Raw genomic sequence first — 24,377 nt, 5'->3', positions numbered from 1 at the left:
TGATGAAACTTAACATAATGAAAATAAAAGACGGCAAACTCTACAGTTCCACTACAGTTCATTATTAATAATAAAAATAAAAAAGAGAATGCTCAGTATGTGTGTGTGGGAGGGAACTAATCAAAAATCCTCTGAAATCATGAAAGGATAAAAAGTAAACATTGTCTGGTAAGAAAATTTAAAAATGCATGAAATGAAATGTAGTTTCCCACCACAACTCATAAATCTATAGGCTATATTCTATTTTTTATAGTTTTTTTAAAAAATTTAATTTTATAAATGGTTATAAAGAGATTGAATTTATAATGCAAAAAAGCCTGAAAATAACATGTGAAATATTTATATTTACCTGTTCAGAAGATCCAAACCCAAAATGTGAATCAGCATAATCAAAATCAGACATTCTCATCTTGAAATTTAAATCTCCAAATATTTTACGAAATAATTCTTCAGGATCAATATCAGATTTATAGCTAAATTCATTCCCAGCTCTTGAACCATCAAATTCTTGTGTTCCCCACTGGTCATATTCCCTACGTTTAGCCTCATCTCCAAGTACCTAAATGATATAAAAAAAAATTAAAGACTTGCATAACAGTTGCTTAATACCAATGAATTGCTGTGGCAATGACCATTAAATATTTAATAAATTCTTTTAGCTTAAAGTTTTTTTTTCAGCAAAATTCAATTACATAATCCAAAATCCAGAATGATCTAATATCCAGACATCCGGACCACTACCAGAAAAATAAGAAAATAAATAAAATTATGTTTAAAAAAATCCTTCCAACTTATTAGTCTAGAAATGGAGAATACACAACTTATAGTCTAGAAATGGTAGCAGATGTGCTATAAATGTCATCTTTTTTAACTGAGATTCCTACATGTCATTTTCAGACATTTGCTGGCAAGGGTGTGGCACCATGACCAATGACATTACACTGATGTTTGCCAGAATCACACTTTTGGCTCTTGAGTGTTTTTGCATATATGTGGGGGGGGGAGGCAGTATTTTTCTGTTTCACCTAAACAATAAGTGAAGTTCCAATCTTGCCATGTCTGTACGATATTTTGCTAGATTTAAACTGATGATCTAAAATCCAAAATTGCTAAGTCATGAAGATTTCCAATCTCACACTTTGTACTGCTATATCTATACTAGTCTGAATATACATGTTTTCTCTACCATAAATGTCTTTCAATAAAACATATCATCCTAGAAATGAACCATTCTTTATGAGTGGTAATTGTTAAGATAAACTCATTCTTTGACTATTCTTATAAGTAAGGAAAAAAATGCCTACACTTACTTTTTGCTCGAACTACAATATTTAAATAATGTAATTTTTTCTCACAAAATATCATTACCATATTAGGTTCATACAATGTTAGGTTCAGTTATATTAACACAAGCCATTTTTTTCTGTCTTTATGAAATACTATAAGAAATATGGATGGCTTTTGTATAAAGTTGCTTAATATTCAAACTAATACAATACAATATCCAAGACCCATAAATGTCAGGACTTCAGTAATTCCAGATTTAACAAATTTAGGGATTTTAGATTGTCAGTGTGATGACATGTGCAAATTATTAAATTAAAAATCACAAAAAGCTATTTACGAAATAATAAAGCATTTATGACTTTAGGAGAATAAAAAATTTTAAAAAGCTCAATACAGTACAAAGTCCAAAATCTGGACTTGTTGGGATTTCCGCGATTCCGGATTTTTCCGGATATTTGATCATCAGTTTAAATCTACTAAGATGGCATGTAGAAAATATAAAATTAAAAAGATGAAATCATGATTTATGAAATAATGAAGCATTTATGATCTAAAGAGTATCAAAATTTACCAAAAAAAAAAAAAAAAAAAAAAAAAAAAAAAAAAAAAAGGGGGCTTATATTTATTTGTTTGGTTAATCTTTGGATTATGGTAACTTGGCGATTTTTTGGCGAAAATTTGGCGACCAACCCTGCTACAGCAACCTGCTAGTTTTTGTTTGGACGCCATTTTGTTTTCACGAAGTAATGGGCATGTTTTTTTTTTTTTTTTTAATCAACATTTTTTTTCCAACAATCTGCTAGCCGAATTACGCTTATGCTAGAACTTTTATGGTACAAAACTGCTTAATCATGATGAAGATTAAGTGCAAAATTGGGAGAAAGTGCAGAATCGCAAACTGCTTGCCGCATTTTAAAGAATTGCACATACATGGTATCCATGTACACGTCGACCTATTTTCACTTAAAAAAACATCCCAGAATTACACAAAAATGGCATTATGCACACTCTTGACTTTATCCATGTACATAGCTAAAGTCCTAGCTAGTAACCTTTATCACCTTACCAAAATGTCGCCAAACTACCTGTTACCATATTCCAAAGATTAGCCATTTGTTTACTTTATTAAACATTTCTTTCAAGGTAAGTTGGTTAAATTGCTTCGCATTTGTTCTAATACTTTCTCTTTAATTCTGTTAGACAGACATAACTTCTTGTTCAGTTACATTGTCTAAGTCCTATAACTGCTGTGTTGAGAATTCCAACTAAATTGTCAATCATTTTTTTTGTTTTTGTTTTTTTTGTTTTCAGTAACCTCTCTGTCACTTTCTATAATTTGATAGCAGTATTTTCTGAATCAAGAACCATACTACAGATTTCGCCATCCATTAATTGATTGATAATTGACAAGCATTGTCATCACAAAGAAAAAGTTCTTTTATTATCATCTTCATTTATTACCGCTTCTCAGAGCCAGATTTAGACTTAAAAAGGCCTTAAGCTATTTGAGATGCGGGGCTCTTTAAAAGTCTCTTATACGGTCAAAAGTCGTTAATTCGGACACCCATAATCCGGACCTCAAAGCTACAAACTTTCTGCGCATGCGTCGCGTTCACGCATGCGCACAGGCGTTTACGAGAGGGCATAAGACCCTTACAGCTGCGAATATGTTTGTGCGCATGCCCGTTTAATGTGTAACGGAGTTATACGCTAAGCTAAAGTTATCTAATTCAGTTAATGTTGCAGATTGCGTTGTTCCTTAATCTTCGAATTGGATCCGGCTTATTATTTTTTGCAGACTGTTAGAGCAATTTTATAAAAGTAAGCTTGAACTTTCGATTATGTCAAATAGAATTTCCGATATATATTTACTACAAAGCGAAAGTATGTTTTGAAATCCGAAATCTGTTTATCAATTTCACGCTGCTCTGCGGCAGAGGGAGGGGGGCAGAAACGTCATTATTAGATTATGATAGATTAGAAAGATTATGTCAAATAGAATTTCCGATATATATTTACTAATATGTAAATTGTATCTACAAAGCGAAAGTATGTTTTGAAATCCGAAATCTGTTTATCAATTTCAGGCTGCCGATTGGAAGTTGATCTGTCAGCACTATCCTTATCTTCAGAGCAGATGTTTTTACTTTATTTGGTTTATAATTCCGTACTAAGTGTTGTATTTCATCTCGATAGTCTTTGATATGATTTAAATCAAGTTCCTCGTCATTATAATTCGCTTCCGATAGTGAAGAAAGTGACCCAGAGGTTATTGAAAACGAAAACATTTCAATTGACAAATTAGTCGGTATTCTCAACACAGCAATTATAGGACTTGAACAGCGGAACTTTGTAACTAAACAAGAAATTATGTCTGTTTAATAGAATTAAAGAGAAAGTATTATCACATGAAACGAAGCAACTTACATTGAAGGAAATGTTTAATAAAGTAAACAAACAAATATTAAGCTTTTTCTTTTTGTAAATTTTGATACCCTTTAGATCATAATTGTTCTTTATTTCATAAATTACGGTTTCATATTTTTAATTTTGTAATTTCTGCATGCCATCTTACCAGATTTAAACTGATGATCTATAATCCGGAAAAATCGAAAATCCGGAATCGCCGAAGTCCCGACGAGTCCGGATTAACGACTTTTGACTGTAATATATTTTATCACTATTTATACTATATTTTAATTTTTTAGGAGGGCCCAAGAAAGTAAAGGCCCTAAAGCTTGTGTACAGAGGGGTAGCTACAGTTTCCAGCGCCCAGGGACAACTGAAGAATTTGTGCCCCTTTCTGTGTGCCAAAAATGGAAAACATTTCATTAAAAAATTTCGTAGCATGAATTTGCCGCCCTTTGGATGCTGCGCCCGGGGACAGATGTCCCCCCTTGCCCCAACTTAGCTACGCCACTGCTTGTGGAGTAAATCTGACCATGCCGCTTCTCCACATTTCTTTACAAAATCCGTTAATTAGAAAATTTCACCTTTGGTTGGCAATACCCGAAAACCTTTATAATTCGCAACTATCATCATAATTGTTCACTATACATATTTGGCTTAGTATCATGAGATTGGCGACTAACGGCAAGTTGTTCCACTCTAGAAGTACCGGAGCCTGGCTACAGTACTTCTCAATTTCTGAGGTAAGTAGTGATTCTAGCCGGACTGCACCGGAGCCCTAAATAAAAGGGTTCTAGCACTTCTTAAATGTAAATAGAACACAGTTTTAGGGGGGATTTTATTTTAAAAATAAATCTGCATTGAAAGATGATTATAACTTCCGACTGCACGCCTGTTTTTCTCTGGTTAAAAAACAGACAGAACAGTTAACACTTTTAAGGAAAGAAAATCCTACATCCACATGTCAAAGGTTTATTCTCCAAGTATTGCAATGAATTTATGACAGCGAGGGTAAAATTTTTTGTTCCTGACAGCACTAAAAATGATTACTTTGGTTGTGCATTTCCAGTACTACCGACCTCTCACTGCAGAGCTCCTGTAAACTTTAACTATGCAATCAAATATGAGGGACAAAAATTTTCACCTGAGTAGGCTTTACATTTGCCCTCATGTTGTTATCAGATAGGATTTGGGGAAAATCTTTTTGTCCCGTCACATTCTGCTTGACAGCTAGAATTATATGGGCAGGGCATCACGGTCTGAAAGCTTAGGACTCTTTAATCTTTGTTTTCGAAGCTACATTTCTCCATTTAAATTTCTTTCCATACTCTCATATTGTTTATATCATTCTCTCCATTCTCATTAGTGCTGCTTTAATGGTTTTATTTATTTATTTATTTATTATTTTTTTTTTTTCTGTTGGCGTGCTGGGAAAAAAATGACTTTTGTTTCTCTCATCCCTTGAAATTGTAAGTTATACCACATATTCAGGGCTTGAATTCAGCCAGAAAGTCCAGCTGAAGCCAGATATTTTATTTCTTTTATTTAACAATTAATCATGAATTTAATAATTTATCAATTTTTATTTAGATCTTTACATTTCATTGAATTTTAATTTTAATTATTAGTCATTTTACTTTTTATTAGTTATTTTATTTTTTAAGCCCTGACGCTAACTGAAATAGTTTTCTAAAATAGGTGCTCACCTCATATGCAGAGGATACTTCTTGAAATTTTTTTGCAGCTTCTGGATCATTTTTATTTGTATCTGGATGATACTTTTTAGCTAACTGAAAAAGAATAAAACAAATATAATTTACATATCTCATACAATATAATAAAGAAGATAAGTCATAAAAAAGAATTTTTGTAGAAGAGAACCATGTACACAAAATATTTTTCCATAAGAAAATAAACTGGAAGAGATTACCTACCTGATAGTAGGCTTTTTTAATTTCATTCTGACTAGCATTTCGGGACACCCCAAGTATTTTATACAAATCTGCTCTAGCACAGTTGCTATGTGATTGATGAAAGATTCTAGTATGCCAGCAAAAAGGGAAATAATCTGTTAAAAAAAAAATCAATTATTATTAATTTTATGCAGTATTTTGGATCAAATTTAAAACATGAAAAAATACTAATACAAGTGATGCTTGTTATAATTACCATTTAATTAAAATGACAGGTACAAAGTTCACAGCTCATAAAAGAACAGAAAAGTTATAATAATACTACATGCAATTTTGGACCAGAGGTTTTTGTGTATTTAAACATTTTGAGGACTATAGATTATGTCTTCCCTAGATTTACTTACATTTTTCTCCTTCTAATTTTTACATTAAATATGGACTACTTAATTAAATAGCCAATCATACCTTAATAATTAATTTAAAATATTCATTGAACACAAAACTATTACAATTTTTGGTACTTTCTGATTACCACACCCAAAAAGCGTTTATAAGGTAACATGCTGTCTCTCTTATTATATGCAAACCATGATGCTGCCAAATGTATTTATGTGGGAAACTAGGTATGCATGCATACACCACGGACAAAAATTAGCATTTGTCTCTGTTGCACACAATCACCCACTGAGGCATTAATGATTGTTTTTGATGCGTTCAGTGCCTTTTTCTTTCCTGTACGGAATCATAATGGAAATGTGGAGTTTGTTGATAAAAATGAAAGCACTGCAATTCTTCAGAAATATGCTGTTATGCCTAAGAGTAGGGAATGTAAAAATTCACTTTCAATGAATTTGTTATTATGTCATAAACAACTGAATTTTAAGGATAAAAATTTGGACACAGATGCTGAATTTCTGCATGTTTGTTTACGTGAAAAGAAATTGCTGTATATATAAGAAAACACCCATCAAATATAACCAATTCTCTGATTTTTTTAAAAAATAAAAACAGATCTCTATGCGCAAGGAGAGAATGCCAGTGTGCTTAGTACCAAGTTGTGATGAGATGCCAAATTTCTGCAATATTCTACCATTTTGTAAAGCTCGTTTCTCTGGATTTTTTAAAAATTTTTTTTATTTTGATTTTGTAAATTGGTTACTGTTTTACATAATTCTAGTCCTGTCTTTTGCATTTTCGCTTGACAAAAAAATTAGTTGTTGGTGGCAGAGGACTTTCCAAACCTTCACCGAGTTATCCTCTGATCATAATCCGGTCATGATACAGGTGGGGACCTCTGTCTGTAGCACACCACACAAAAAGGCCTTCATTACTAACTGGGCAGGATATGCCAAAGCCTTAAACAACACCACACTACACATTCCAACAGCCAGCACGGGTGATGAGTTAGATGCATTGGTCCAAGAATTCACCACGGACTTAACAACTGCCCTGGATGCAAACAGCACTCCAGTCTCTCACAGGCACAAGGCAACAGATCCTGAACTGAGGAAGCTCATCCAGGAAAGAAATGCTGCCCAAAGGTATGGCAAAGATATCGTTTCCCAGCTGACAAGACAACCCTCAACAGACTGAACCACCAGGTCAGGACTCGTACTCACCAACATACACAACGCGACTGGACCAACTACATCACTTCCCTTTCAGCAGATCAAAGCTCTGTCTGGAAGGCGACTGCTAAGCTTAAGAGATGCCACACCAATATTCCACCCTTAAATGGCCAACAGAATATTGCCCTCACAGAAATTGAGAAAGCTGAGTCACTAGCTGATCACTATGCTTCTCAATTTTGCACAAACATTTCTCACCCTCAAAAGAACACCTTGTTAACACCACACTAACAGGATTCCTCTCAAAACCACACATGAATAACATTACTCCTGTCAAACCCTCAGAGGTCTACGGCTACATCAAAAAACTTCTGGTCAAGAAAAGCCCAGGCATCGACAAAATATCAAACAAGATGATCAAGTGTATGGGGACTCTCATGCTACTGAAACTGGTTGCTATCATAAACGACATGCTTAGACTGGGCCATTTTCCAATGTCCTGGAAGACAGCCATTGTCATACCCATATTCAAGCCTGGCAAGCCTCCTGCAGAACCAGCCTCCTACCGGCCAATTAGTCTTCTGTCCTCGCTCAGAAAGGTGGCAGAGCACATCATCCTGAAGAGACTCCATGGATACGTGGATCAGAATAACGTCATCATCCCACAACAACATGGTTTCAGAAAGAAACACTCTTCTGTCCACCAGCTGTACCAGGTGACGGAATACATCTCGCAAGGACTGCAGGAGCGGCAGACTACAGGTGCCATCTTCCTTGATGTAGCTAAAGCATTTGATCGTGTTTGGCTGGAGGGCCTCATGCACAAAATTATCTCTCTGGGTTTCCCAGACTACATTACAGCCATCACATACTCCTATCTTAAGGATAGACACTTTATCGTTCGTGTAAACAACACATACTCAACCTCACGGGCTATCAGGGCTGGGGTCCTGCAAAGGAGCCTTATTGGGCTTATCTACTATAATATCTACACGAACGATATACCACAATCACCACACACCACCCTGGCTATGTATGCCGACGACACGGCAATCCTCTCGAAAAATGCATCTCCTGGTCCAGTTATACAAGCACTCCAAGCACACATCCACACACTCGAGTCCCGGCTCACTGTCTGGAAATTTAAGATCAACGTGGATAAGTCGCAGGCGATCTGGTTCACAAAAAGAGTCACAATAGACTCGGAAGACTCGATCCGGATGTACTACACCCCTCTGCAGTGGAATAGGCAAGCCCGATACCTAGGCATTACCTTAGATAGGCGACTCACTTGGACCCCACACATTACACAGCTTATTGCCAAGTTCCGTGCTCGTAAACGAACACTTACCCCTTTAATTAGCCGGAACTCCGTTCTCTCTATTGATAATAAGTTGCTCATTTACAAAACCCTTTTGCGTCCCATACTTTCTTATGCCTGCCTTGTTTGGGGATATACCAGCCGCACAAATATCAACAAACTGCAAGTCTTGCAGAATGTAACGCTTAGACAAGTCACCAGAAGCCATTGGTTCATCAGAAATACGGCCATACATGAGGAGTTGGAAATTCCAACTATCTCAAATTATTTCGCACTCCTTACTGACAAATTTTTCTATAATATTCCAAATGTCAATAATAGTTCCATACCTGTGCCTCAATATGATTATACACTTGATGTAAACAGCAAACGGCCGCTCTCGATACTAAGATACCTAAATTAATGCAACCTTTAAAATTTACTTAATTAAACGCTCTCCCTTACTAGTGTTTCGATTTGACTCGCCGCCTGCTTAAATGTCTGTATATAGTGTACATATATCTCCCTTTATGTATTTATGTATTTTCTCTTATAATGTATTTTTTAATTACTTATGGAAATGTTATGTATTTATGTTTGTATATTTGTACTTATGCTGAGTGGTCACATGGACTCCAATTCAGATTAGCGATAGGCAATTTCTTTTCACTTATGCCATTGCACACTTATCTCCGTCTAAGGCATATCAGCTACTGGTGTTTCTTCTGGACTCAATCATCGGTTTTTGTTACGAACTCATTGTGCTTTCGAATTTTCTATCCAACTGTTCGACGTTCAAAGACTCGAAAATCGCACACCTCTTATGCCGGGATAGCGTCGTAACGCGGGGACCCTCTTTGCGATAAATTCATCGAGTTTGCCTGAGCTGAGGACTTTTCGAAAGAGTTGTGTGGATAATCAGAAAGTATCCAATTTTTTAATATATACACTCTTTTGCAAAAAAATCGAAGCACCATGAAGGAAGTGGTTGTTTTTGATGAAATTGAATGAAATTGAATGAAATTGCACTCTCAACAGGAGTTTGCAAAAGGAATAATGCATTCTCATGTCTGAAATCTAAAAGAGACTTTCCAGTAGTAAATATTTCCAGTCGTAAAAAGTGGTGATATTTAGTAAGTTTAGATACGGTCTCACCTCATATAATTTATCAGCATTGTCAAATGCAAATTCTGCTTCATATTCCTGTACTGCAAATGTGGTATCAATTCTCGCACAACAGGAACAGAAATGTCCTTATCAAAAGACCAATAAATTTTTTCTTGAGGTAAAGAATGACATCCTGTAAGCAATAATATTCAAATAAATCTTCGGCTGATCTTTGGAATATGGTAACTGGTAGTTTGGCGACATTTTGGAGGCGATAAAGGTTACTACCTAGGACTTTGGTAATAACGTGAGAAGCACTCAGTTCCGATTATGCATTATTTTGTGTGAGGGAAATGAGAGATCATGAGATATGTCATGTGACATTAATGGACGAATTACAGTTGTTTAATCAGAAAATGGGGGGAATCTGGAAATTTCGTATTTAGCTATATTCTGTGTTGTGTGAAATGTGACATTAATGGACGAATTACAGTTCTTTAATCGGAAAAGGGGGTTAATTTGGAAAACCTTCATTGTGTGTTGTGGGAAATAGTGTTGATTAATTTTCGGATTGCATGGCGCTATGTAAAGCGAATTCTGTATTTTTAATGCATTTATCTGATAATAATAATAAGTAGAGATTGTGTGAAAGGAAGGATATTACAGTTAAGTTTAAATGGCGGTGCAAGAAATATGGTGAAAATGGACATTTTGTGAAAAGAAGTGTAAGGAAGGGTGCATGGTTTGCTGAAAGTAGTTTGAGTATAGGTGAAATTTTATTAATTTCTTTTTACTTGGTGAATAGACTTCCAGTTGACTACTGGATTTAGGATTTAGAAATTAGCAGTAGTACTGCAGCCACGTAATGAAGATTATGTAAGTTAGTATTTTTAATCATTTGAGGATATTATTTTTATGCATTGTTCTAAATGTAAGGAGTAAATAAATTAATGTGGTATTAATGGAAAATTGTTATAAGCAATGATTTAGTTTAAAGTAATTAGGATTGTAATCTAATTTTTATTAATTTAATGTATGTGCTTATTTATATTTTAAGTAGTGTTTTTTAATTTAATTATATTTTAATTTAATGATCGTGATTTTGTGAGTTATATATTTGTAGTATTTTGGAATACATTTGAGTAGTATACGTTGAGTATTTTCATGCATTTTCGTGAAATTTGTCTAATTTATGAGAAAAAAGCCGTGTACATGGATATAGTGAAGAGTGTGCGCAATGCCATTTTTGTGCAATTCTGGGATGTTTTTTTAAGTAAAAATAAGTTGACGTGTACATGGTTTAGTGATATTTTAATTAAATGATAGTTATTTTGTGAATTTTATGTTTGTAGGAATTTGGTATACGTTTCAGTTGAAGTAAACGTGTATGGAAATAATTTAAATATTTGACACTAAGTATTTGTAACTATTTTTAATGTTTGCGTATAAATTCGTTAGTGACGTTTATAATATAATAGATAATTTAGAGGTAAAAGCTTTTGGATATTTTATTTATTTTATATGTGGAAATGTTCATCCTTGGAAAGGGTATGTACTTTTTCGTGATCTGGTAATTTCATATATGTGCTTTTTATTGAGTTTAAAGATTAAGAAAATTTTCCTGCATTTTCGTGCGAATTTTTGTAATTTATGAGAAAATAGCAGTATAGATGGATAAAGTTAAGAGTGTGTGCAGTGCCATTTTTGTGCAATTCTGGGATGTTTTTTTAAGTAAAAATAAGTCGACGTGTAAATGGTTTATGTGTATGTGCTATTCTGAAAAACGCGCAAGGAGTTTACGATTCTGCACTTTTTCCCAATTTTGCAGTTAATATTTGTCATGATTAAGCAGTTTTGTTACATGAAATGGAACTACTCTGATATGCGCCATCAAGTCTGCAAACATTTTTGGCGAGAAACTTCACACTGCCATATTACTATCTAAATTTTTTTTCTACATTTCGAACTTTAAGCCTAAAACGTCTCCAAAAACGCACATGCAAAAACTACGTTTTGAACACACGATTTAAGCTAAAAATCCGAAATAAAAACAAAAAATTTAGATAGCAAAAACGTAAAGTTTCTAATCAAAATTATTTGACAAGAATGCATGTATACAGTGACATGTTTTAACTTAAAAAAACATCTACGAATTGCACAATTTAGGCAACGAACGAATCTACGAACTACGCACACCTCGCTTTAATAAATTAACATAACAACAATAAATTTCAAAGAATACCATGTACACATCATCCTGTTTAAACTTAAAAAAACATCTACGAATTGCACAATTTAGGCAAGGAACGAATCTACGATCTACGCACACCTCGCTTTAATAAAATAACAACAATAAATTTAAAATAATACCATGTACACAGCGTTCTGTTTCGAAAACAACAATAACGATAGAAATTCATACTAAAGAACCAATGAACATAACATTCTACAAAATAAGAACAAGAATAAAATAAAATGCACTTACCATGCAGTAATGCTTTTTTGAACAGCAGAAATACCAATTTCATACCGCCTTTAACATGCTGCCACGTAATCACTATCGTATTTACATGACAGCCAGACACTCCAGAAAATTCCTACTATGGTTCACAAATAAATAAAATCACAAATCCCTACTTCTATCATGTACAGCCATTGAAATTAATCTCCCAGACCCTCTTTCCACACCTCCAAATATCCACTACCCCTTAACAGGATGGCCACAATGATATTTCCTTTTGCCGAACTTCAACAACTACCATTTTATCTTTCCCTCCCATCTTCTCAGACACAGACGTGAATCAACGAGTTTCAGCGAAAGATTTTTCAATGTCAACAGGGTTGCCATAGAACACGCAATTGCGCCAAAAACCAGCACAGAACACATATTGCCACATTTGGTGAAATTAGGGTGTATATCAGAGTTGTACCCATAAAATTTCTAGCATCAGTGTAATTCGGCTAGTAGATTGTTGGAAAAAGTGTTGAGTAAATAAAAATAAAAGAAACATGTCTTTACTTTGTGAAGACAAAATGGCGGCGAAAAAAAAAATAGAGGGTTGCTGTAGCAGAGTTGGTCGGCAAATTTTCGCCAAAAAATCGCCAAGTTACCATAATCCAAAGATCAATCAAATCTTCTCATATAAGTTTCAGATACAATAAATTCTTTTTTTTTTTTTTTTTTTTCTGAGCGTATATATTTGTCTGTTCAACGAGAAGAGAGCAAATGTCTAAACCAAAAGGAAAATCAAAAATCTGCGCACTAGTTTTACCTTGTATTTTGTCTTTTATAATTTCTCTTCTATCTCTTTCTTCATGTTCTTCCTGAGACATAACTAACGGTTCCTTTTTTATCCACTTAGAGATTTCAGTCTTCTGCTTTTAAAACATTTTAGTATGACTATAACTGCTTTTAGAAAACTGAAACTTACTTCTTACGCAAATTTCAACTTCTCCAGAAGTATCATTTGGTAAAATATCATTATCATTATTTAAAACATTGCCACTCCTTTCTTCTTTGTCACTAGCTTCTGCAATTTCTGGGGGAACAACAACAATATCAGTTTCATTCTGGTCATTATTAACATCATCTGTTTCTTTATCAAAAATTTTTTGAAGGGCTTCTTCTAATGTAAGATACCTCATTCTAGGCATTAACCAGAACATCGAAGGGAATGAGCGAAAAAGGAGATTGACTACCCGTTTCCTGCTGACATAGCGTCAGCGCAACACCTGTTTTCCCTTCCTTCCTAACACAAATATAAACATCTGACTGATGTAATGTTCTGATAAATGGTGACTTGACTAAAAATAGATCACTCATAAAGATGACGATTCTTTCGTTAAATATTTTCAGCAAAAATACTCGGCAGAAAATTTTGCTCAACTTTTGCTTAAGGTATGAGATTAATTATTATAAACAAAATGAATGTTGAAGGCAAATATTTTTTTACAGAAATAATCTTCATAATATTCCCTACACAAATCATCTGCTGGTATAAAATATCTTACGTAGTTATATTTATATACCCATTTATTTTGACCGTTGCATCAACGCAACACCAGCGGCTAATGGGTTAAGATGATGGCAAAAGTTTCATAGGTTATAATCCAAAATATTTTTTGAAAAATTTATAAAAATTATTTAAAAATATAAATTTTAAAACTAATCATAAAAAAAGGTAAATTTTATTTGGAATGAACCTAAATTTCAAAATATGAGAGAAATAATCAAATAAGTTTAATAAAAAAAGAGACATTAAAAAATATATATTAAATTCAATTAACACTGAGGAGCTAAAATTTTGAGAGCTAATTTTTTAAAAACTACTCGTGTGATTTTCACAAAACTTGGTATAATTTTGAATCGTAAAATCGAAATATGGGAAATAATTGGCATGTCATTTCAGAAAAATTCGAATTTTGTGTCAAAATTTCTGTATTGGAACAGTGCTATATATAAATCTAATACATATCCTAAGAAACGCTTTCGAGACATGAAAAAATGCAAGCTGAATTTCGTCAATCGGTCCACTAGAACAGGAGATATCGAGCTGTCCCATTTTTTTTTTTTTTTTCGCAGTGTACATAGGCGTATGTATCTATGTGGATACACACATACACATATTTCTAAACCCGGTTTCAATAACCGAAAAGAACCAGACGAAGTACTAGTGTAATACCAACTTTAAACCTTGGATATAAATTATTATAAATATGTTGTTAGTAACGTATTAAGGTACATAAACAGAATACTTGCACACCTTGAAAACAAGCTATCTGTTTCCCTCGAAACACACGTAAGTTTTTTAAAATTAATCAAAATTTAGAGCTTAATTAAAAACATTTTATAGTTACCATATATTCCTGGTATTTATTACCTGTTGGAATTTGCTCTAATAAACATCGATTTTGGCTTGTCAAGGCTAATAACCTAGAATAAGTCCTTGGATGAGATTTATTGAAACATCTTAGCAAAGCATTAAAAAATAATTTATTTTGGAGACGAGAACATGCGTATGAAAGACTCTGATTCATATTTAACCACATATAATTTCTCAGCTGCTAAAATTAAGTTTATTTAATAAGCTAGAGGAAAAGGGATAATTGGTTAAAAGTTCATTAAAACTTATAATGAAAGCATTTACACCTTGCACCCTCATGCTTTCGAAACATACCAAACAAATTCGTCTGTGCACCGAAAATGTCTTTCTGCCTGTTGTATTAACAAGCCAAAAATGAGGGGCCAAAAAAAGAAACGCAGTAATTATTTGAGTACTCGGGCAAGGAACCAAGATAGATATCTAGTTGGCCTTAATGGAATTCAGCTTCTGTGGAAACTGATTGTAAAATTCCTAATTATTCACAGACCCGAATGGTTTTGGTATAAAACACTAAATTTCAAAATTAATTCTCTAGCATAATAACACTTGATACTGTAGGCAACAACTACAACTACTTCTACTAGATAATAACTACTACTTTCCCTTCACCTATAGTTTTGGTCGCCGCTTTTTCGGATGGCCTAGAGTCTCCTTTTCCCATCGATAGAAAGACTTGTGTCAACGATAGGGGAATGGCCGGTTTATCGATTACGAGTTTCAAAGTCCGTCTCGTGTATGAACCTTTGTGTTTAGAGGCAAAATGAATTTTGCGAAATCTTGGAGCGAATTTAAAGAAATACTTCGCAGACACGAAGTAGAAACTGTAACAAAATATGTTTATTACTATGGAAAGTCATTCGATAAAGAGAGTAAGTAATTTTTGAAGATGTAATGAGTAAATAAAAAATCCTCTAGAATGTAAATGCTTTCTTTGATTGTTTAGTTGATATTTGGCCATTTTGTTCCAAAGAACTTATCAGCACTAATTTGTATTAATTTTATTGCGTAAGATCTAGTTGATGTTGCGAGATTCGGTCCAAGTTGAAAAAAGGGTTTATAGACGTTCATATTCATTAATTTTGTTGCATAACGTGTAATACCGTTATGTTTGATTTTTATTTGGTTTCATTGTCAGGTATTGCATGTTTTTTTTTTTTTTTTTTTAAATAGCTGATGCTTCACGAAACATTCCGTACTATATTAGACATTAAACAAGATATACCGTGTTAGATTTGAAAATTTTTATTGTTGTTTCTTGAGAAACTCGACAATTGTCTCCATGACTACTATATTTTTCATCCTATTTTAGTGTATGAATGCAGTCTGTTGATTTGAAATATAATCATTTAATAGTCTATAAAGAAAATCCATTCTTTAGTTTTATCATTAACAACATGTTTCAAAATAACCTTATAATAAACACTACCAATTCAAAAAATATTCTGTTTTATTTTCAGGTTCACCATAAAATTATAATGCATTGAAATATCAGGAAGTTATAATAATAAAGATATTGAATTTTAGAAAACAGGAAAGTTTTCTGAAATGTATATATATTTCTTTAGTGATGTGATATATATATTTCTTTAGTCAATGAATGCTACTTATCTTGTGTGTAAAATCACATTACTGTCTATTTTGACTCTTAGCACCAATGGACTAGCAGATGAGATAGCTGAATACTGGATGTTTGATCAAGGTACAAATACTGTTGAATGGATTAGCTGCATGGGAATTTTCCTGTTCTCCTTATATATAAGTGAATACAAGACAGTTTCCCATTAGACTTTCTCAAATGCATCCCTTTTGCGTAAGGCAGCTAGCTCATTCTATACTTTACCTATTTACCTAGCATATATAATTTTAATATGAGACAAAATGACATAATTTTTTTACATAATAGTTTAATGCTTTTAATATCTCTCTATGTTTGCAGTAGGTGCTGCTTAATGTGATTACATTTGCCCATTTTTGATAATATAAGATGATGAGAAAAGTATCTTTTAAAATAGGAATTGAATTAACTATAAATATAACTAGCCACTTTCTTAACATTTTAATTAGGAAAAATAAAAGTTTGTTTATCAATTGTTTACAGTCTTCATTGCAAAAGTTCATTTGAGTAGTCCATAATGTTTCTGAAATTTATTGGACCAATTCTATACCTATAATCTTAATACTTGGAGGGCATCCTTGTTTAAAGAGATTTTGCCAATGTAAAATCTGAAATTGGGCAAAAATGCAAGTGTATTTTGGCAAAGATGTTTTCAGGAATTTTTACCTCCCTTTTGAAGAAGAGGGAACTGTGCTGAAGCCCTTCCAAATCAATAGCTATTGAAAATTCGTATGAAATTAAGTTTTTTTTTTATTTTATTTTATTGTTTTGCGCTTTTTTCTAAATGCTTGATTAAAATCATTTTCGTTCTTCAGTTTAAGAAATTTATTGTATAATATTTTGATTATATTAACCAAATTGAGCAAATAAAATTACAGCAAATGATGCATTTTTTATGTTTCCATATATGAAAGAGCAGAACTTAGAAATTCAATAGCAATATACACGACATCAGCTGCAATACATTAAGCAGTGTCTACAGTATGTAGTATATATAGAGACAGTTAAATGTATAATATGTTTATAGAGATCTGTAATTTCTTTCTTTTAAAAATCAAAGTATAATGTTAAATGTATAATATGTTTATAGAGATCTGTAATTTCTTTCTTTTAAAAATCAAAGCTTATCAGATTGTGATCTAAATCAAAATTTTCTTTCCAGTTGAACTAACTCCAGATTTACGATTAAACTGGTTAGATGATATTCCCTATTTCCACTTTGGGCGAAAAACCTATGTTTGCCATCAAAGAAAAGATCTGAATAAACGTCAAAAGGAAAATTATGCTAAAGAAAAAAATGAAAAGGTAAAATAACATTGTTATATTTAAAAATTTATACAAAAATATCACCTCTTGGATTATATATATATATGTGTGTGTGTGGGGGTTTTTTTTTTTTTTTTTTTTTTTTTTTTTTTAGTGTCAAACTGATTATGCTTTTGGTAAAGCATATTCCAAGAACCAGACAACTAAAAAAGTTAATTGTCCAGCTGTAATTAATGTTACCCGAATGTACAGGATGCCTCAGTTCAAGGTAGAAGTTTATTTAACTTTTTGTTCTAAGATGGTCTTAGTAATTTTAGAGAATTTTTTTTTAAAGAAAAAATATAATTCTGTCATGTATGAACAAGATGTATTGAAGGTATTCTATGATAAAGTATACATACTTTTTGACATAAAAACAAAAGGTATTTTTAGAGTCACAATGTAAAAAAGAGAAATGATTTTTTGTGTCTCTTTATTCAACATATTTTTCTAAATAGGTTTTTTTTTTTTTTTTTTTTTTTTTTTTTTGCCAAAAGAGGGTTTTTAACGGTAATATTTTCCTAAATAAATAATTCAGTAATTGACATGCAAATAAAATGATGTTTTCAGGCCAGAAATAAAGGCTTTTTATGCTAATTATATTCTAACCAATTTGCTACAAATAGAAATAAGTTGTTCAAAGTGAAGTTTTATTGGTTATGTTTCTTTGAAGAAGTAATTTGATCTATTGGTATAAAAATGGAAGATCCTTTTTACAGCTTTTTTTAAAGGAAAGAAATGAGAAATGACTCCTCTTTTTTTTTTTTTTTTGAATAATTTGCTATGAACAGAAAGTTTTTAAAATTGAACCTTTATCAATAATTAGTCTTAGATGACTGTGCTGGAATTTCTAAATTTTACTGTGATAAATATGTTTAAATTACAGGTAGTGCCAACCCGAAAAAGAAAGATTATGATATCTCGGAAAATTAAGGAAAAACTAGCCAATAAAGATAGTATTGCTGGTGAAGAAGTTTTCATGTTTAATTTACCTAATAGCCAAGATCATCAAAATCATCTAATGGGTAACATGGCTGCAGTAATAGAACCTATAAATGCTAGAGTGCGGCATTTCATAGCTTCTAAAGTTAAGAATGGAAAATGCAATGCCACTGTAATTGCAGAGCTATTAGAAGTATACGTTTCAACTGAATTGGGAGAAACTGATAAAACGCGCAGACGATTTTATCCAGAAATGGAGGCAATAAGGAAAATAATAAGCCAAGCAAAATCCGATATTAGAACTAGTAAAATTGACCAGGAAAATACAGAAATGTTAATAAATAGCTGGGATACTTCCAAGTGTTCTGTTTTTTTTAGACCATGTACTGAAAATACATATGATGGTACTGAGCCAAATGACTTTACAGATTCAAAACTAAATCTGCTATTTGTATATCAAAGTGAAGAAATGAAAAATTTATATGTCTTATATGGTTCTAATCTTGTTCTTCTCGACGCGACCTATCGAACCTGTAAGTATGCTCTCCCACTTTATTTTTTAGTTGTCAAAACAAATGTGAACTATCAAATAGTGAGCATAATAATTACACAAAATGAAACAGCCAAAGCATTAGAAGAAGCTCTTATAATTATTAAAAATTGGTCGCCTCTCGTTAGACCAAAATATGGGATGGTTGATTTTGCAATGGAAGAAATTACAAGTTTGGAAAATGTCTTTACAGGAATTAAGGCTTTTATATGTAGTTTCCATCGAGAGCAGGCATGGTCAAGATGGGCTTCTAAGAAAAAGAATGCAGTGGTTCCCAAAGAAGAGCTTTTGTGTAAATTACGTGCCATAGCAAATGCTCCAACTCAAGATGAAATGGTTGCAGCAATAGAGGTATTAAAATCATGGAACCAATATGAAGCTGTGAAAGATTATTTTGAATTAACATGGTTCAAGGAAATTGAGAGATGGGCTTTGGCTTACAAACCAAATGACTTATTCATAAACTCGAACAATGGTGTTGAATGAGGAACTAAAATATAGATATCTTCAGGGATATAAAAACTGTATGCTGTCTGAAATAATTAAGATCTTGGTTGAGAAATTTCTGCCAGAAAGATATAGAATTTACGTCAGAAAAAATCTGAGTATGCTTTCGCAGGCCAGATTATACAATGAACATGTACCAAATTATTTAATCAATAAGCCAAAATGGTTAATTGATCACATAAAAACAAAATTAAGAGCTGCTGAAGTTTATGTGGGTAGTATAAAAAAAAATTCACATGGCTTCTTTAAAGTTTCTTCTGAAACTAAGCATGATGCAGTTTATTCTGTCACGTTTGATGAACAGAAACAACTGTGTCAATGCACATGCTTAGATTTCAGAAGAAACCGACTGCTGTGCAAGCATATTGTGTTTGCTGGCATGAAGTTTCCAGCCTGGAGTTTGGAATGTACTGCAGAATGGCTATTTTCAACACCTATTTTCAAAGTTGATGAAGATTTAGTCTCAAGAAGTATTTCAGGCACCAGAAAACGAAAATATTCATCAACTGAAACTCCTTCAGGTGGAACATCAGATAATTTACCCACCATATCTGAAGAAGCAACGTTGAGTAAAAAAAGAAATTTGATCAATGAGTGCGATGCAAATTACAGATCAATTCGGTCACTCCTTTGGAATTTAGATAGCGAAAATTTACACAATGTAGCCAACTCTTTGAAGGAGATTTTAGAGTCTGCTTCAAAAACAGTTATGCGAGATGAAAATACTGGTCTACCGCTTCAAATTGAAAAAAAAATTAAACTAAAAAAAAGTAAAAGAATTGTCAAGAAGTATGGTCAACTAAACCTCCATCGCCGTAGAAATACCAGAGTTGGAATAAAGGTGGATATACATAAAGAAACCATTTCAGTAGATGGCCAGTAATTAAAATTAGTATGAAACCTAAAGCAGGCTACAAAGAGCCTTTGGCAAAGGTGACACCCCCACCTATGAGTGGATAATAGAGTAATCTCGGGGACCTGCATGCCATGGATACACTAATACTTATTTTCAAATAAAATAATAAATTTCATACTTTTAGGATAATCTTAAATACTGAATATTATCATACTTGAAATACTTTAGTATGTGCATTTATTTTCGGATTCTTCAGAATTTATAGTGAAAAAACTGCTACAACTATATACTATCAAATACCAGATTTCAGACAATTAAAATTGACGATAATTCAAAGTATAACATATAAGTTTTGTACAATTCAATAAACATAATACATGTTATTATTTAGTAATATTTATTTCCTGAACAACTTTACAAACACTTATTTGAGAGTCATATAACTTATTTCTATTCAATAATGCTGCAGCTGCATTGATTGTCACGATCAAGACATATGAGCAATATAGTATTTAATGCACTCAAAACTGAATCTGGTAAAGACTTACGGCATATTGGTTACCAAATGCATCTAAAGCAAACCAGTATGCAGGGTTAGTTTTACAGGTTCACTTGTTTTCAAATTAGCAACTCTGTAAAAGTTTTACTCTTGGTTGTACTGACACTGCCTGTTCTTTCTCATATCTAATTGTAGTTATTTGGTTGTAATATGCAGTAAAGGTAAGAACACTGGTGTAATATGCTGTAATTTTTATGTTAGATAGCCCAGTTACATGACTACAACATTTTTCCACTACTTTTTTTACACTGTAAACTCGGTTTAGAAAGTTATTTTCCATGATTTTGGGGTGTTGTATAAAACATATTTGGAATAACTACAGTTAAATGTATTCATTCAAAAGAGGATATATTGTCTTGCTGAATCTTTTCCTGTACTTATTGTTTGATTTAATATTTCCAATGTGGTGGATTGACCATCATGGAATCATAGCATCCAGTAGATCTTTCAATATAACTCCATTCAGATATTCATATTTATATTATTGTAAATTAACGTAGAAGACAGATTGACAGATATTCTCAGTTCATAGTGCCAAAGTGTTTTTTAATAATGCTAAAATACAATTTAAAAAAAATAAGATTACTCATGTTATGTAGAATTAATGTTAAAATTCCATACAAGAAACAAGCATCGATTAATTGTGTTATATAGAATTAAAGAATAAACAGTCAGGTAGAAATTTATAAATGCATAAAACACAACAAAAGGCAGGGCTGCATTTATTCATCCAGTTCATTGAAAAAGTTGTGGCTTTCCTAGACCCCTACCTTGTTGTCGAACATGTAGGTTGTTTCGAATGTTGTCATTGAGTAACTAACATAAAATATAATTTTTTCTCCAAATTAGTATGTTATAATTTTTGAATAAAAGAAGAGTGAGATAAGTGGTTATTCTAGCCGAAATAAAGTGTGCGTCGAGTTCCAGTAAAGACCCAAAAATGTCATCTGGGAAAGCTGAGAAAGGGGAAACGAGCTAGCTTTAACCTGAGTCTAGAGATGCATATAATACATACACACAATACAGATAAGTGTGAGTAAACTGGTGCACTTAAATTATAACATAAGTCACAAATGTACATTACAGGTAAAGCATGTCAATTTAAATAATATGTGTATTAAGTATGGCCATAGGCCATTTACAATTATTTGGGTCATTCACATTATAATCGTAAACCCTTATAACAGGGTTGTCTTCAAATCTTTAAATTCAGAAAAACTTCTAAAATCGTAATTTTTTCTATAGAAGAATTTCTATCCTCAGAAAAATAAATGTTAAAGAATTGAAATATAAAATTTGTGCATTTTATGCAGAAAGTAAAAAGAAATTCATTATTTCATTATAAATTTAATCATAAACAAAAATCTGCTTAATATTTTTTAACAATAATAAGAGAATTTCAAAGATTATTTCAAGTATTTCATTTTGATGTCCAGTGATATTAAAAATTGTTTTAAATTTTGACTTACAGATGCCCTAGAGGAGTTGCATGGTATCTAAAATTTCTGTGAAACACAGTTTGAAAACCTTCAGACTACTCGAAAACTTCAGATTATGTGAAAAAAGAAATGTAGATGTAAAGAGCAGTGATTAAAAAGTTTTAATGACCAAAATATTTTCATTCCATCAGATTATTTGTGTATTTTGAAGAAGACACAATCAGATAATAAGATCACAAATAGAGGATAAGTTTTTTTTTTCTTTTTTTTTTTTTTTTGAGGGGGGGAATTATTGCATATACCATACATTTTAACATATAGAATATTCTTGGATTGTCTACTGAAAAAAGTACATAATATATGTAAATTTTAATATATAAGAAGTAATGCAAATATTTCAATAAATGAATGGATAAAAAATGACCTTCTTAAACAACCTCATGTTTAAATTACTTAGAGGAATTTATGCGAACATGTTTCTGTTGGCATTAATTAAACATTAACAAATGTAGATGAACACAAATTGCATAATGTATTTTAATTGAATATATGTTTTGGAATGAAAAATGTAAACAGCCTTAATATACTTAATAACTCGGATTTGTAATGCATATATTTTTATTTCCAATGGCAGACAAAAGTATTTATACAGACACACTATCAAATAAACACACACAAACAAATATATCACACACTAAATAAACAGAGAATAAGGAAGCCTATTTACTACTGCTTGAACATACTCTAGGCTTCCAGTAACAGCCACAGAGATCCTGTACAAAGAGAGCCATGCATTTTGCAGATGGTGGAGGTTCGTATTTTGGGCTTTTATCACAAAGGACGAATACAGAATTTTTTAATCAAAAAGTTTTGCTGAATAATGACGAGTTAAAATACAAGCTATTATGATGGAATTAGCCTTTGGGTATCGGAAATGAATATGTAGTTGAAGAACGAAGGTTTGCTTTAAATTACAGATTTCTAATACATTAATTTAATTATGTGTTTTAAAAATATCATTTTAATATAATATTTTTCTAATACATTTATTTTATTATCCAAAATTATTTTCTAATTAACAGAAAGATACAGCATAACTTTCAGTGATCCATTGTCAAAAAAAGGCTTCTTCTGGACAGCTTAATAATAGTACAAGGAAATAAGCTTATTTTATGCATGCCTTGTGGCATGAGATAATGAATTTCTGAAGTATTTTAAAAACTGTAAAAATATGTACATATACCATAGAAATGATTTTTAACACTAAATAAAATTCAATACGTGCCCATAGTAAGATCAACTTATGAAAGCTTTTTTACCAAACTGGAAATCATTGCATAAGGAGGAAAATTTCCAAAACCCATTTTTTAATTTTTATAATATGACTAATGATAAGGTATTGCTTTTTGATCAATAACATGGGTTGTTTGAACTAATAAAGAAAAACAGCTGAATGCGCATATTAGTAACCTTAAATTGCATCAGTATTACAGCGAGTTAATTCTAAATCACAAAACACTTCTGTAAGACAGTCAGACACAGCTGCTACAAAAAATTTTCTATGGAAGTGGTTGTCTTAGGTGATATTTGATGTCAATGTTATTAAATTACCACTTTTGTTATCATCATAGTGTGATATGCATCTCTCTGTGTATACATTTTGAATCTGAAATAATGCATTCAGCATAGCATATATACTTTAGGGATAATTGGGTGTAAAGAAAAGTCAATAAATACAAATTTATTCGCATACAAAAATAATTGTATGGTTAAAATGTACACAAAATGATGAAAATACATAGTTTTTTTATTATTAATTACCAGATATAAACAGCGCATAAATCTTAACACTAAGCAGGATTATAATTTAAAAAGAAATCAATAGCAAACAAAAATCCACAAAATATTAGTTCACTTGAAGCACTACACATCTTAATATCTGCTGCAAGAATGAAAAAGAAACATGTGCCTACATGAGAAGCAACAGAAAGAAATTGGAGAGTATGGTTAAATAATAAAAACCAAATCCTTAATATCATCTACTGACAGAAAGAGAACAAAATGCAAATAAGAAGCAAATTTCTTAAAAGCTAACAATAAAGAAGAGATTAAAATTAGGATGAACTGTCATATTTTT

The 24,377-nt window shown here is 32.0% G+C and overlaps 2 protein-coding genes across 4 annotated transcripts in view; one reads left to right on the top strand and one right to left on the bottom strand.

The window, feature by feature from the left end:
• LOC118188420 (dnaJ homolog l(2)tid, mitochondrial-like) overlaps window positions 1–14,783 on the bottom strand; it is a 93,527-nt gene extending 78,744 nt beyond the window's left edge. Inside the window, exons 1-4 of one of the 2 annotated variants that reach the window (XM_085820886.1) lie at window positions 14,465–14,783; window positions 5,631–5,764; window positions 5,403–5,486; window positions 350–559 (exon numbers count right to left, since the gene is read on the bottom strand). In XM_085820886.1, coding sequence (XP_085677012.1) covers window positions 350–559; window positions 5,403–5,486; window positions 5,631–5,764; window positions 14,465–14,633 — 597 coding nt within the window. In that variant the 5' untranslated portion in view covers window positions 14,634–14,783. The remainder of the gene's footprint in view (window positions 1–349; window positions 560–5,402; window positions 5,487–5,630; window positions 5,765–14,464) is intronic. The other variant, XM_085820885.1, reaches the window with a different exon arrangement.
• Window positions 14,784–16,829: 2,046 nt separating this feature from the next.
• On the top strand, window positions 16,830–22,414 carry LOC118188409 (uncharacterized). 2 transcript variants are annotated; one of them, XM_085820884.1, is made up of 2 exons: window positions 16,830–17,387; window positions 18,274–22,414. In XM_085820884.1, the coding sequence occupies exon 2, from the start codon at window positions 18,301–18,303 to the stop codon at window positions 19,363–19,365; it is 1,065 nt and encodes a 354-aa protein (XP_085677010.1). In that variant the 5' UTR covers window positions 16,830–17,387; window positions 18,274–18,300; the 3' UTR covers window positions 19,366–22,414. The 2 variants fall into 2 exon arrangements, with proteins under 2 accessions (XP_085677010.1, XP_035214733.2); XM_035358842.2 differs by lacking the exon at window positions 16,830–17,387 and adding an exon at window positions 17,510–17,616.
• The last annotated feature ends 1,963 nt before the right edge of the window (window positions 22,415–24,377 follow it).

This window comes from Stegodyphus dumicola, chromosome 7 (assembly GCF_044657685.1).
Source record: "Stegodyphus dumicola isolate Sdum_Otavi_A_Nest chromosome 7, ASM4465768v1".
Classification (NCBI taxonomy): domain Eukaryota; kingdom Metazoa; phylum Arthropoda; class Arachnida; order Araneae; family Eresidae; genus Stegodyphus; species Stegodyphus dumicola.
The sequence above is the reverse complement of the archived record's forward strand: the minus strand, read 5'-3'. Positions and strand labels throughout refer to the sequence as shown.